The 15,869-nt window shown below is 39.7% G+C and overlaps 1 protein-coding gene across 1 annotated transcript in view; it reads right to left on the reverse strand.

Annotated features, from left to right (window-relative positions):
* The window catches only part of si:ch211-127i16.2 (probable flavin-containing monoamine oxidase A), a gene marked incomplete at its 3' end in the record, with an annotated part of 43,446 nt that overhangs the window by 20,611 nt on the left and 6,966 nt on the right, over positions 1-15,869 (reverse strand). Inside the window, 2 exon segments of the mRNA XM_032539990.1 lie at positions 3,558-3,658; positions 13,199-13,283. Coding sequence (XP_032395881.1) covers positions 3,558-3,658; positions 13,199-13,283 — 186 coding nt within the window.

Genomic DNA, 15,869 nt, shown 5'->3' on the forward strand with positions numbered 1-15,869 from the left:
GACCTTCTTCCTGTATTTACTTTCTTGCTCCCGTCCCCAGACGTATCTGACTAACAAGAGGGCTGGACGTTCTTGCCTGATTTGTAATGATGCAATTTGGTACACTTGGATTTTTTCAGGTGTGAAATCAGACCAAATTTACTTAAACAAGGGGAACAGTATAACATGGGAAGTGACGTCCCCCTGCCAACACTCAGATTCTGACTTGTCTGGGTTTGCTAACTCAGCTGTCTTCATATAGTGGCTTAGTCTCGGATGCATCTTCATCTCCAAGGTTTTGCATGTAAATGAGGTGCCAAAAAATTGACCTAATTTCTCTCAGAACATAACGTTGGGAAATATGGACCTATGGAGTATTTTCCCTTTGGATTATTTTAAAGTGAAAGACCCTGAGGGAATGCCAATTCAAAGCCATTGTGATACATTGATTGTGTACAACGGCATTGATTGTGTACAACGGAATGTTTCCTGTTTTTTTCACCACACTGTGGAGGTATTCGGCCCACACTTTTCATGTGAGATTTGCTTCCAGTCATTGACATTTGTGAATTGCCTTTATCTTAAACTCGTAAGGGTGCAATATAAGTAAATAAGTAAGATAGCAGTCAGTCAAGTGTGAGTCCACAACTTTGGAAAAGTCCAGATATTTGAGTTCAACCTAAGTCAATGTTGAACACTGCAACGTGTCCCTGCCATAGACACTACACATTGTCTTTGATTGTGGAAATCTTTGAGGAAAATATATTGCATACATATACACTTTCAGAATATAGAGACTAAAATGAAATGGCGGAGATTAAATGTAACGCGTGTTATATAGTAAATATGGAGTGATTGCTGACTTTGCCTTCTGTCTGTTTCCTGTGTGCATATTTACATCTGATAGTTTGTACCTGTTTTGATTAGTGTTTCAGCTCTTTATTGTTAGTCTTGGCTCAGGCTTAATTTTACTTCACCTTTATCAGTGTTTAGTGTCAGGATGCACTGATCTGACACTGATAATAGATATCTGGCGTCATAGACTCAAATAGCTGGATTTGGTATCAGTGACAATTTGGCCTGTAACAATTGTACAATTGTCTAACAGCAATTATTTTACATAATCATATTACATATTTTACATGTCAAATGCTTATACATAGCATCATCTAACGGTAATAATAGCTAGGCTATAATCAGGGCCTGACTTTAATACCCGACTACCCGCCAAATGCGGGTGAATTTTGCAATTGGCGGGTAACACTATCAGGTAGCCAATGACAATCGAGGGATTCAGACGCGTAACTGTCGGTAAGCAGGGTAGGCAGTTGCTTACAGGCCTGGACCAAAAACGGGCGCCCGTATCACTGGAAAACATTGATTGACAGCTGGTGCCCCCTATCGCATTTTCATTACTTGCGACAATCCCAGCATTCCCACGTGCAGCCACTGACCAAGTAGGAGCAAGAAGAGGTCAAATTTGTTTCCTTGTTTCTGATACGAAGACGAAACGTGTGACTCAGACATCTCACATTATCCAACACTGCGTACAGCGAAAGACATCCTGCCAACATTTACACATTTTAACATCATTGTACGCTGTGACATTTTTTTCACTATAAAGTCGCTGAAACTTGCTGCTGTTTCAATCCTGTTGGCTCACTGCAGCGGACGGGGCTGCTGCTCCGTTCCCCCCGGGACTGGCGCACGCACACACCCATAAACACACACAATTGCACACGGTGGGTGCAGGAAAAACCAAAGATTAGATGTACAGGATGACCTAAATTGAGGACAACTACATTATTGTAGGTGCAATGATAAGTTAAAGTCCAATAAGTAGTTATCAAACTGTATAAATGTGTGTCCCAGCCCAGGATAAATTATGCCTTTGTGCTAGAAATTTGGAATTGTTACAGGCCTAGTGACAATGGGGCTGATCTATTCAAATTCATTCTATGTTTACAGTATATATTATTTACGGTACATTATGTAGTGGAATTTGAATGCCTGTTCAAGTTTTGACCAATTTGTCCCTGCATATAAAAGGCATACACTTTTTTACCAAGTCGGTAGTGTATGATTTATTAATAATACTTCCACACAGTGAGACATAGAGCTTATTAATTCAGGTATGGGATGGGAGTTTGGTTCCAGCCGATATGCAAAGCCCAGGCATCAAAAGTAGACTTGGTGAATCCCTGCTTCAGTACACTGGTCTGTAGTATCTTTGTGTTTCTGACTTTGCTGTTCTTAGAAAAGTCTGCTTTGTCTATTTTCTGCTTTTCTTTCCTTCATTTCCTCCCACATAACCAGTAAATGTTTACACTCATCCACACTGCTAAACTTCCTGCCCTAAACATTCCACTTTGCTATTTTAATGTGAAGGTACTTCATGTTTCAGTCACGTAAGCCCCACTTCCTGTTTTACACTTTGCATAAACATGTCATATTCATAACTCTAAGTAAACTTTCAAATCATGTAAAATACTGAGAAATGGAGTATCAAATAAACTATATAACAGATCAGTGACCAATATTTGTCTTGTTTATCAGAATCTAAATGCATCTTGGCAAGACACCAAGGCATAGACCCACGCATTAATGACTTGGTGTTCATTAGAGTAGACATATTTAATCTACTAACAAGTTGCACAAGTATTTTGTTAATCAATTGTGTGGGTGTGAAGTGCAAAATGAAAGATATTAAATGTCAAGTGCTAGGAGCTTTTTCACACAAAGTGTTGAGATCTATAAAGACCTTGTTCCAAATGAGTTGACTGCTATCTCCTGCGGGCTTTCTTTTTTATAGGTAAACAAATACATATTTGAAAACTATTTTTCCTCACTCCTGCTGAGGCCACTGCTGGCACGCAGTCTTGCATTTTACATGAAAGAAACGCAGACAATATGATTGTACATTTATTTATGGTCCTATATGGCTGAAAACTACAACTTAATAGAATGGGGATTATTCAAATGTAGTGGCCCATTTCACCAAATTTGCAACATGAGATAGTTTATTTTAACATTTTTCACAAATCAACAGCAGCACAACGGAGCATTTGCAATCCACGCATGAGCATGCAATAACCCTGTCGGACTTACAAATCTAACGGCAATTTGCATGAACAACCAATTGTGCAATGTTGTACAGCCGCCATTCCGTGTAAGCAATGCTCACAATGTGTTTTTGTAAAGTGAGCGGTGCCCCCAATGCAGTAAAATATTAACTCTGACAAGTACTTAGTGTAATCATTTGTAATAGATTTTATTAAGTCTTCCTCTTGCAAATGTTGTTTACTATCTCCCATGAATTGAAATAACTTCACATAACACCCCTTTGAATGGCTAATTTAATAATCCTCTAAAGTCAACCTTCTTCATAAACTAAATCAGTTTTTATGGAGTTGACAAAATTGTTTAAAGATGAACTCCTTAGGGAAGAAAATATGTAAACGCTGCAACAACTGTTTAGAAGACAAAGAATTATTGTTTAAAACAAACGTTTCTAAATTTGTATCTTTAAAATTCAAGCAAACGTGAGTTCAATTGTGATTTTATCTTTAGTTACTCACCGTCGGATAGGTAATAATGAATTTTATCATGTGGCCCACAGGCATGTTCTGGGTAAGGAATTCTCTCTGGCTGGGCAGGGCTGGGTGGTAGTGGATCTTTGCTGTGGCGGAAACAAGAGTACAACATAAATCCCAATAATGACTTTCTCTTTGTTAGTTCCATTTAATCCACCTCCCCTGGTATACTTTATGTATAAATGTATAAATAAATCTATGTTTTAATTTAGAGAGAGTAAAAAAGGGAAATAAAAATAGAAAAGACCCATCCCTCTATTGATCAGGAGGAGTTTATCTTGAATCATTGACATTAATGGACTTGCAAAGAAATCCCCATGACATGAATAGGACTCTGGCTGTTGCTGTGCTGCAGAGTACTAATCGCTGCACTTAATCTGTAAAAGCTCTATCTCACTGATATGAGAGCAGTCAAGTAACTTCATCAGTACCGTTAGAGGTACTGTATGCCACGCATGCAGAAGAGCCAGACTGCTACTGTGCTTGCTCTGGCAAGTGAAGTGACATCTGGCCTAAAGCCAGGCTTTTAACGAATGAACCAGTGGAAGATGTGAGACATCATTTAGAAACTGTCAAGAGCCTGTCAGCAACCTCAAAATAATGTCCTTAATGCTAAACAAAATTGATGAGCCCGAAGCAGTAAAATTGAAAAACAGTGACATGATAAGTTGCTCCAAACTAATTTGACATGGTCACTTAGACGTTCAAATGACAGCACTGTACACATAACATAAGACCTGTCAAGTGGTGTCATATCTATAAAGCTGCTTGTTTTGAAACCAAAGCCATCTACGTTGATGACAGGAATTGCCTTCTACCTCATTATTTGTTAAAGTCATGATGGCTAAATTAGACGTATTCTGGCATCTTTTTTTTTTTTTTAAACACTTAAGTGCTCTATAGTGACAACACAGTCATCCACTCTAACCTGCACAAATCTGTTGTGACACTTTTGTGAAACTTCCACCACAACTCAGCATCACAGTTAAATCAAGAGGATGTGAATAAACAGGTTCAACAGGATGGCAGTTCATATAAATGTAAATAATATTAAGCACACCAATCTGATACTGTGTGTCCAAAATGTGGTTAGCTGATGAATAAGGACAGGGTACTGCTTGTGAACAGACATCACTGACAAAATAAGAATGTCATGCATTCTTTCTGTCATCCAGCATTTTCCATACTTGGCAAAGGCTCTTACTTTACTTTTGAAGGCAACACAGGTTAAGTACTGAGGATTTCCTTTCTGTCAGAAAGAAATAGACAGAAAGACGTGCTTAAAAAATGACAAAATGTCCTCAACTTCAATACAATGGCTGTTGAGTTGGCATATCTTCAATCTGCACACACAAACATACAAAAAAAGAGGCACACGTGACTTTGTCTGACGCCCGTAATTTAAGAAAATTGCAAACTCCAAAGGTCAAGACAACTTATTTATATAGTACATGTATGTATGCAAGCTCAATGTGCTTCACACAAAACACTTTTGCACAAAATAAAATAGCTCATATTTAAGTATATCTCTAAAAATGTGTCATCCCCTGCCCACCCACCAACATAAATATACCCACCCACACATACCCAAAGAGAGTGAGAGCGAGGAATGGATTGAGGGAACGAGACAGACAGAGATATAGAGGCGAGCTAGTTATAGGCCTGAGAGAACAGGCAGGTCTTAAGCTTTTTTTGAAAAGACAACACAGTTGTGGTACATCTTGTATCATGAGGCAGTTTGTCCCAGAGAGTGGGCCTATAACGACTGAATGCACCTTCTCCAGACTTACTACTGATCATGGGTACAGTTAGGAGACCAGCGTCTGATGCATACGCGTCGATTTCGGTGGGGACGGTGGGTACACGTACCTATCAGATTTTGTCATGAGTCATGTTGTACCTACCACTTTTTTTTGTTTTTTTGTTCAAGCACAATTTAGTTTAAAAAAATAAAGTTCATAAGATATAATTCTTGAGCATCAGATGCCAACAAATCAGACAGCCGTTTGGCTGCTCTGCTGGTTACACGCTCCTCTGTTTACAACACGGCCTGTCGGGATGCTTAATGTGAAAACGCTTAACGTATCTTAATGCTTAATGTATCTAAACAACGATCAATGGTCACCTAATTTCTCATGACCATATCTTGTCATGAACACTTAAGCCTGTCAAAAAAACTAAACTGAAATCCAACGATTACAGAAGTTAACTCACATTAACGTGTTTTTCTTCACTGGCGCCTATGGCGAGGAAAAGGTTAACGTGGTTCAATGTACCTAAACAATATTCAATGATTACCAAATTTGTCTATCATATTGTTTCTCAGAACCATTGAAAACCAAACCAAAAAATTTAACCAACAATTTCGGGATGATTGATTGTTGTTTAGGCACATTAAATCACGTTAAGCTTTTTCAAGTTATGACTTGTAAACCCATGAGAACCGTGGAGAGTCAACCCACAGCTGCTCCGTTTTCAGTGGTTATGAGGAGCAACATGAGAGAGAAATGTGGCAATCAGTGATCATTGTTTAGCTACATTAAACCACATTAAGCTTTTTCCTTACAATAGGCTCAATGAAGCAGAAATGCTTGACGTCAGATTACGTCCATAATAACAATAGGACTTTGGGTTAGATTTTTTGACAGTTGTTCGTGGTTATGAGGACCAATATATGAGAGAAATTTGGTGATCATTGTTTAGGTACATTAAACCATTTACATTAGTAAGTTACAGGACAGCATCTTTCAAAACATAACCTGCACGAAAGAGAAAAAAAAGGCTTCATACCCAGCACTTCTGGAAATGCACTTCAGGAAGTGTATTTGTCCCCAGCACATTTCTAACCGAACTGATGCCCATGGTCTGATGAGTTCTGGAGGGTTTGTTAGCAGTGAGCAGGTCAGAGATCTAATTAGGAGCTAGGACATTAAATGATTTTAGAGAGTAGCATATTCACAATTTTAGCCAAGCTAGTGGATTGGAAGGCAGTGTTAGTCGCACAGAATATGGATTTATCCTGACTTTGGCAATCCCCTGACCTTTTATCTAGTGCATGGATCTTCAACAGGGGTCAGGGGGCCCTCAGAGTGCAAGGGGGGCCCTCCAAATTATTGTACATTTTTGTCTTAACATGAATCAAACATAGATTTTACAAACATAAATCCCCACTGCTTACTGGCCTATAGGTAAGGAAGACACTAAGGGCCATCCACATACACAATTTATCCTAAGGGTTCACTGTTGATTTAGTAGGCTATTTTAATAGCTTAGTATTCTATATGCAAAAAGGTATAAAGGCTTTAGGCCGCCCTACACATTATTGTAGGCCCATTTTAATATGCAACTTAATTTTATACAATATATGTAAGAGGGGGTCCCTGTTCCATCTTTCTCTTAGTTCAGAGATCCTTGGCTTAAAAAACGTTGAAGACCTCTGTCTAGTGCTACCAGCAGATTGACATTTTTGACATTTAGTGAACTAGCTTTACAAATATTGAATGGATTGTTATGGAATTTGCTACAGATATCAATAGTGCAAGGCAATCCCTTGACTGTGCCTCCATGACATGGACATTTATGTGAAATGTCTCAAACTGTTGGACGGATTTACATCAAACGTAGTATGAACAATCATGCCCCACCTCAGGATGAAGAGTAAGGAATTTGGTGTTTCGTTGATTTTTCCTCCAACGCTACCATTAGCTCAAAATTAGATTTTGTCCAATTCTTTGTACTTTATATAGGCCTATCAATGGTATTTTACCAAATACATGCAAAACTACTAACATTCCCATCATCCTCATCTGTACTTGATTACAAGCAAATGTACTTGATAACAAGCAAATGTTATGGTAAATATTATACATACTTAAAATCCGCCTGTTAGCATTTTCCCCTGGAGCATGCCAACGTTCAACAGCTTAAAGGACCACTTAGCATGGCATGGTTATTTCGAAAGAGTTTGACAACTTTTAAGGCATGTTTGCCTTAATCTATCAAAATGTAAAGAATAGAATCCCCCACTACCATAAATCTGATTGACAGGTCTTGAGAGATTAATGCTGCAGCAACTTCTCCATTATTAATATTTACATACAGCATGTACTATTTACATGGTCCAACCATTTGGACCTTTAAATATGCAAAACTACACAACCTTTGACTTGGTTAAAACCTAATCATTAATTAATGTATTTTCATAGCCAGCTATATTTTTAGAATTATATGAACAATCTCTATGATGGCAATCAGTATCCTATATGAATTACTTCAGTCAAAGAATTTCCACTCTATAATTTGCACAGAGAGGATGAAATGTACAAGTCAAAAAAGGACAGGGTTTATCCTGGACTCAGACATGGAGGAGTACAAAGTTCCCCCTTAAGGACACTGCTGTGCCATTTGACAGTTCATCAGACTGTTTTTCTATCATCTTTTGAAAACAGATGCAAGTTCAAGGGTGTCTCATGGCTTCGGAGAAATCTGCACAATTGCTGGTTCCTGACCTTTAACACTCTGACTAAGAACATGGCTTCCCCCAGAGTGGTTTCTTTTCAGTCTTTTTAACTCCTTTCTGTCTTTCTTAATCTCTTTTTTTCTTTCCCCTTCAGAATGCTGTGGTATTTAAATCCTCTCTCACTCCATTGTGTGACTGCCCTCCTGGACAATGTTGACCTTGCTTTCTCAATTCCCTCTGTCACTGACCTGTGAGTTACAACTGTGGCAGCCTTTGGCTTTAAAATGTCCATTACTTTCTCACTCTGAACTTCCACGATAGCGCACAGGCACTTTCAGTGCTTTTTGACTGTCAAAAGGATGAGAAAAGTAAAACATGAAAACCACTCAAATCCAGACATAACATCAAAGGGACAATGATTCAAAGATGCAGCTTCCGAATAGCATCTTATAAAGAGCGGTGCTGCAAAGAAACCTTAAAAGGTATGCAAAAAGCTAAAGCTAGCTAGAGCGGAAGTTTAGTTCATTGCTGTGCCTGCATATGCTGTGAAATTGGATCGTCTCTTTCATCCTAAAAAACAAACAAACCAATAGAGCAGTGTACAGCATATGATGTAACAGCCTGTTGTGTGGAGGAGAAGAAGAAGTAATTACACGCACAGCCTCTTGCTAGGTGTGGCTGAGATAATGGTCATGTGAAAAGAGAAAAAGCCTTCACATTAGACTTTAATGTCATTGTTTTAATGAAACAAAAAGATACAAGAACCTTTTATACCATAACTGTGGACAGTTACCCATATAGAAGGTCACTTCAAAAGGATGAGGCAGAAATGACACATGAGTACCAAAGAAAAAAAAGAAATGGCCTTCACGGTCATAAATCTGTGGGGCCATCAGAAATCGGCAGCACTATTCACTAACCACTTAATCCAAATGTTAAAGATGGATTCTAGTATCTATGGGCACGTTACATCACAGATCTTTTATTGAATTACGTACGTAGCCCCTTGACACTTATTGAAATTGAAGGGCTCGGTAGGAGCAGCCGACACCCTCCCCCATCTCTCCCCACACTGCGGTTCCGACATTACTTAATAATTTCTCCTGTTGGTCTGGATGAAAATAGACTCAAGGAGGATGACCCTTTTGGCTAAATTCCCCTCATTAATTTTAGAATTAATTTAACTGAGGTTTAATATTGGATGGCTTTAAATCTTCTATTAATAATTGGCCAATTAAATATAGCTGGTGGACCACAAACAAAAGATGCATTTCATTTTGACTACTCATGGTCCTGAAAAAATCTGCTTCTTACTAAAAGTGATGGAATCTTACATGCACACCATGCCAAAGAGTCCAATTGGACTTGTAAGTAGATTAATTGCTGTTATTCATTCATTATAAGGGCTTATTTTGTTATTATTAATTATTGCCGTTTAGATACACTTTTTTAAATAATACTGGTAGTTTTAATTTAGAAAATTATTTTATGACGGTGACATTGTTCCTAAATTCTCAAAGTCTGACCACCAGATAGTACTAACAGGTGATATTCACAAAGTAGACTACATAATTCTTTTTTTTTTAAGTATCCCAGACAACATGTTTTGTTAATGTCATGTGTTGACTTAAAAAAAAAAAAAGCTGAAAATACATCTTTATCCATTTCTTAGAAAACTCTCAAATATCAACAAGCGTATTGACCTCATGCCATTATTGTCAGGCTTGAGCATGGTATGTCCTATTTTAAGATTTTAACATTTTCCATTGCTGAAAAAAACATTGCAAAGGCACATATACTATATTCGTCTGCTCAACAACACGCACATAATACACAGAGATAGCGCAATTCATTTCCACAGAGTATAAGTTCAGCAAGATAAAAATCACATTGTGTTAGTTGTCTTCACAATCACTTCAGCTCCCACTTCATGTTTATTCCCTAAATGAGGCTCCATTAGCTCATTCACAGCACAGCAGATGCTGGCCTAGAATCCTGGCTCACAGTGTCACTTGGCGAATCAATGTGAATGCACTGCTTACCTGTTTTCTACTACTGTAAACAGACCTCTGCACTAAACCGTGAGTGGCAGATGTAATAGTTTCCTCGCCACTGCCCAAGCCTGCCTTCATTAGAGCAGCTCCTCCTCCATGAGAAGATAAATGGCAACATCAGTTATAGCAGTGCTGATCTGCCTGTCAGGTTTCCTTGCAATCAGATGAAATCCCCCTTTAGTTAGGTACGACTTTTGCAAGTGACGGCAAGAACTTTTGCTTCACCCACTTACCAATAAATATACTTGCATATGGCCACATAGACACATATGCACACGCACAGCCAGACAGTTAGCATGCTCTGCCAGGAACTTTCTACTTGATGCAGAGAGACAGAAAAAACACATTGAAACAAAATGTTAATTTAGTAACTGCAGAGCTGTCTCTGTAAATATTGCTGAATGTTAGACAGTACGCCTAATTGCATTATACTCCAACTACATGCTCTGCAAACTTAATTAGGTTGTTTTTACTATGCTGTTTCAAAATGAATATACACAGGGGCCTCTTTACCAACTGATATATGCACATACTTCAACCACATCTTCAAATTCAGCACATGGCCAGAATTCCCATTTCCAAGCTCATTCTTTTTTATGCATAGCGATCTCATATGCAGTGAAACCAAACAGTTCATAAATCATTGAGGTGAGTGAGAGAAGTGGTAACAAAAAAAGGAGGGGAAAAAATTGACGGAACTCATTATAAAAGATGGATGGATGAATGGGGAGATAAATCCAGAAGCCAGGAACAGGACAGACGTGATATATTGGGAAACGCACTGCTCATATCCAGCATTTGCTTTTGTGTGTGTGTCAACGCAGTGCTTGGACCCCAAAGAATATTAATCTCTTTGTTAATTAATCCATCTACCCATTCATTAATTCAAAAAGAAATTGTCTTGAGAAGGAATCAGGAATGTCAGAAACAAACATCCCTAAAAGAAGAAACTAAATATGAGAGGTTATGGAAAACAATGCTTTATACTTCAGCTGTTCAAGGGAGGAATCATCAGGAGTCACTATCAAAATCAAGCCCTCTCCCCCAACTCCCCCTAACTGAAAAGCTGCTCCACTTCACCCACTTCCAGAAAATTAAAATTAAACATGTCACACAGAGGACTTCAAGCAGCAATCCTTCCTTTCATTTATCCCTGACTCTTGTTGGGAGAGGTGACGTCTCAATCACTGACCTGACTTTGGCTTTTGAAAGTCCCTGTCAGTCTCCCCACAGTGACTTAAGGCCATCCAAGCCAGAGCAATCCATTCAACACTGCTCCCAAACTTGTCTCATTAAGGATCCTGGCCATGGTCCATGGCTCTGAGTATGAGGCTTTGAGTGACAGATCTGTTGCCAGCTTAGTACAAACAGGCACAGATCCAATGCAAGCCCCCAGCTTCAGATTCAGCTTCGGCCTCTTCAACCTGGCAAGAACTGGCACATCTTGGTACTGTATGTGTCCCACACGTGACAAGCACCAGCCAAACAGTCACCCACTGTTTTACCCTGCAGTTGATAGTAAGTTGGAATGCAGGATTTCTGTTTTCTGACGAGAAAAAAGTGGATTCTATTCGAGGGCTGGATATGTTTTTTCTGTAACTCACTGGCACAATATGATATCAAATGCACATTGCTGGCCACACAACAGAGTAAACACATTATTTTTCCAGTAATGTATGCTGTTAAATAAATAAGTCTTCGAAGTAGGGCTGTGCAATTAATCAAGATTTTAATCGCGGTTACGATTTTGTCTCTAAAGATCACAAAAACAGACTTATCGAGAGTCTTACGTTTTTTATGGGAAAAAGATTAAAGGTCCCATGGCATTTAAATGTGACTTTATGAGTTTTTTTTTCAATATTAATATGAGTTCCCCCGGCCTGCCTATGGTCCTGCAGTGGCCAAAAATAGCGATAGATGTAAACAGAGCCCTGGGTATCCTGCTCTGCCTTTGAGAAAATGAAAGCTCAGATGGGCCGATCTGGAATTTTGTCCCTTATGAGGTCATAAAGAGCAAGGTTACCTCCCCTTTCTCTGCTCTGTCCGCCCAGAGAACAAGCAAAGTGGCAGTTGGTTAAGGTCCCCTTCCCCCCTCCTCAAAAGCTACAGACTCAGAAATGGCACATACTTAGTAAAGCTCATTGTGGGACTTGCTTTAGTGGCTGTAATTCTTTCAATTTTCAATTTTAGTCATATAGCGCCAAATCACAAAAACAGTTATCTCATTGCGCTTTTCATAAAAGAGCAGGTCTAGATCGTACTCTGTGATGTTATTTACAGAAACCCGTCAATTCCCACCAAGCGCAAGCACTAGGTGCCTAGGTTCCTTTAAGAGGAAGAAACCTCGTGCAGAACCATGGCTCAGGGTGGGCAGGGTGGGAAGGGTGGGCAGGGTGGGCGGTCATCTGCCTCGACCGGTTTGAGGTGGGGGTAATTCTGCACAAAGGCTGAATTTTGGGAAAGAGACTTCAGATATGGTAATAGGGCACCACTAAGGTCTATATAAAAGCATCCAAAAAGCACTATGTCATGCGACATTTTAAGGGGAATTTCACAGCTCAAGGTGTTTTCACTGTCATGTTAATTAATCAGAATTTCAATATTGACCAAAATAATTGTGATTATAATATTTTTCCATATTGGAGCAGCCCCACTTCAAAGTTTGATTTTTAACACGGTATGCTTTAAGTGCTACGTTATTCAGCTCAACTGTTCTGCTTCTTGAGAAAAGCAACACGTACTGCAGGGGTCCATATTTTTCGCTCCTCGGTAGCTTGATTGCAGAGAGGTCAGTAATGACGTATTTGTCATTTTCAACTTCTCAGAGCCAACCATAACAAATGTCACATCAGCCCCCAGTTAAAGTTTTGGCCTGGTTCAAAATCCAATCCTGGCAATTCCTCAGCCCAGACCCGACCTCAGACAGAATTTACTTCAACCGAAGTGACTGCCACACCCCAGAGCTAAAAAGATTTAGGAAAATTAAAGATGTATCTGCATGGATGCACAGTTTGCCACATTTGAGTGACGTAGTGAGTGTGGAGGTTATTTGCCTTCTGCATCAGTGAGAATTTCATTTCGCAAGTCGACAGAGGTGGAAGACGCACACTGACCTGCCAAGTGAGGGGGGCTGGTGACAATCACAGCTCTGCACAAGAAGGTGTTGGTGGTGGTTGTGACCTTGGCCCACTCAGCATCCTGTTGAAACACATTCACAGAAATACAGCGTTATTTAATAAGCAAGGACATCCTCTCTGGTGGTGTTGTTATTTATAAGTGGGATTGGCTGACTGATTTTGGACACAATTTATTTCAAATAAGGTTACGCACAAACTGTATTTAAGTTAATTACTTTACATTACTTATTTCTATTAGCTGTCCCCTTATTTTCATAAGTATGAAACTGTGCCTATTTGAAAATATCTTGGCTAAATGATTACTTCTTCGGAGTTAAATTCTGCAATTCTTAATACAATTAATGCAAATGTGTGGTAATATGTTTGTGCATTAAACTTGAGCCTTTGATGTATTGGTTCATGACAAGCATCATTAAATACCATACAGTACATATCCAGACACGCTGCTGTGTTCATTAATCATGTATTAAACAGTAAAGGAAATCCAGCTTCTTAGGAGATATTTATACATGAAGCCTAGTTCTAAAATTTAATTTGTTAGATTGTGTTTTGTATTTTCATGGATGTCAATTGTGACAATGTACTATAACGGAAGGGGCTACTGTGGTAATTAATGTAAATAATTTGGTAAAATAAACTTTAAAAGGTGCTTAAATGAAATGGTGATGTTCTACTGTATATCACTGGCTTTCTAGATCACTGCAGTCTGGTTTGCCAGCTCCCTTGGTCTCACATGCACTAAATTTAAGCCGCTGGTGATAATTAAAACTCACCCACCACAAAACATCACTGTGTAACATACAAAAGCTCCTATCCTCTGAGACTGTAAGAGAGCTAGATATTTTTGGATGCTGAAAATTAGAAATGAAATTTATTGTATTTTTAGCTCTCCTGACTGGATCCCTAGTTACTTTAGGATTGTCAAAGAAAATTGATCTTTATTTACAAGGCATTAAAACAGTGACGCCCCTCTGTAATTTGGAGTTCATAGGGTCCCGCACTAGTGTAACGTTCCTCCGCCCTTTGGAGCAGAGTGAGTTGACTTTTTCAAATTAAAAGGTTTCCCAGCTTTCCCCAAAGTCTCAAAGAAGCTAAAATACTGCTTTATATTTTTTTGATTTCTATGTCCATTAGGGCAATACAGCCTTGCTGACCGAAGGTCCTGGGTGTGAACCCCACCGGGCCGGCTGTGTGAAGTTTGCATGTGCTCCCTGTGCCTGTGTGGGTTTCCTTTTGGGTGCTCTGGTTCAGCTAAGGCGAACTGGAAACTCTAAATTGCCCGGAACTGTGAATGTGAGAGTGCTTGTCTGTCAACATGTGTTAGCCATGTGATAGACTGGCAAAATGTCAAGGTTGTGCCCAGCCTGTCACTCTATGCATGCTGGGACAGGCTCGCCTCCTGTGACCCTGCACATCATACTCTTCTTTTTCTTCCCTTTCTCCTTCCTATTTTTAATGTTACTGCAGTGCACTGGGGTGTAGAGCAAAAATGACTTTACTTTTAAATATGAATTTATAGGATTTGCTTTTCATTTTCGCTCATAATGTAGGGCTGCAACTAATAGTAACTAAATATGTTCGTCAATGACCTTTTTTTCCCATGACAAAGACGAGACGATGTCGATGCACCCATGTCCAAAAATGCTGACTAAGACTAAATCAACATGCATTATTGTTGGTGAAAAAAGACGGGACTAAAAACTATATATATATATAAAATCTCTCTTCATTTTCGTTTACAATCTCTACTTTTTCATCATGAGATAGAACTGGTGCAGTGCCCGTTTGGAGCGTGTGCCTGTTCCAAACAGGCCAATCACATTGATCCAAGTATTTTTTCCACATTAAGCGCGGTTGAATCAGATGCGGATCAGCTGCGGCTTATCTAAAGATTTGGCCTGTCCCTTTTTTTATCTAGCAGTCACACATCCAGGTAACGATGCGGCCCAGGCGGGGGAGCCCGGTTCAGCTGTCCTGCTGGAGAAGCCGCTACAGTATGTAGCGATGCAAGGAAAGGAGTTCTGGCGAAGCTGTTCTTAAACAGCTTGCAGAGCGGCTGGAGAAATGTATGCAACTGCTGGCAATAAAACAACGTGTTGTAAACCCCAGGAGCCCTGGCTCTTATCTAACATGTGTCTGTGTAACAAGGTGCTGTAGAGCCCAGGAGCACTGGCTCTTATCTAACATGTGTAAATGTAAATGTGCTGTGTTTGTATAGCTCTTTTCCAGTCTTAACAACTGCTCAAAGCGCTTTTACATCTACAGGATACATTCACCGTTCACATACATTCATACACTGTGGCCGGGGCTGCCGTGCAAGGTGCCACCTGCTCATCAGATAAACACACATTGACACTCCGATGCGCAGCACCGGGGGCAACTCGGGGTTCAGTGTCTTGCCCAAGGACACTTCGACAATGACTGCAGGGGCAGGGAGCGAACTACCAACCTTCCGATTGGCAGGCAACTGCTCTACCACTGAGCCACAGCTGCCCCATGTGTCTGTGTAACAAGGTGCTGTAGAGCCCAGGAGCCCTGGCTGTTATCTAACATGTGTCTGTGTAACAAGGTGCTGTAGAGCCCAGGAAACCTGGCTCTTATCTAACATGTGTCTGTGTAACAAGGTGCTGTAGAGCCCAGGAGCACT

This window comes from Etheostoma spectabile, chromosome 16 (assembly GCF_008692095.1).
Source record: "Etheostoma spectabile isolate EspeVRDwgs_2016 chromosome 16, UIUC_Espe_1.0, whole genome shotgun sequence".
Lineage (NCBI taxonomy): Eukaryota > Metazoa > Chordata > Actinopteri > Perciformes > Percidae > Etheostoma > Etheostoma spectabile.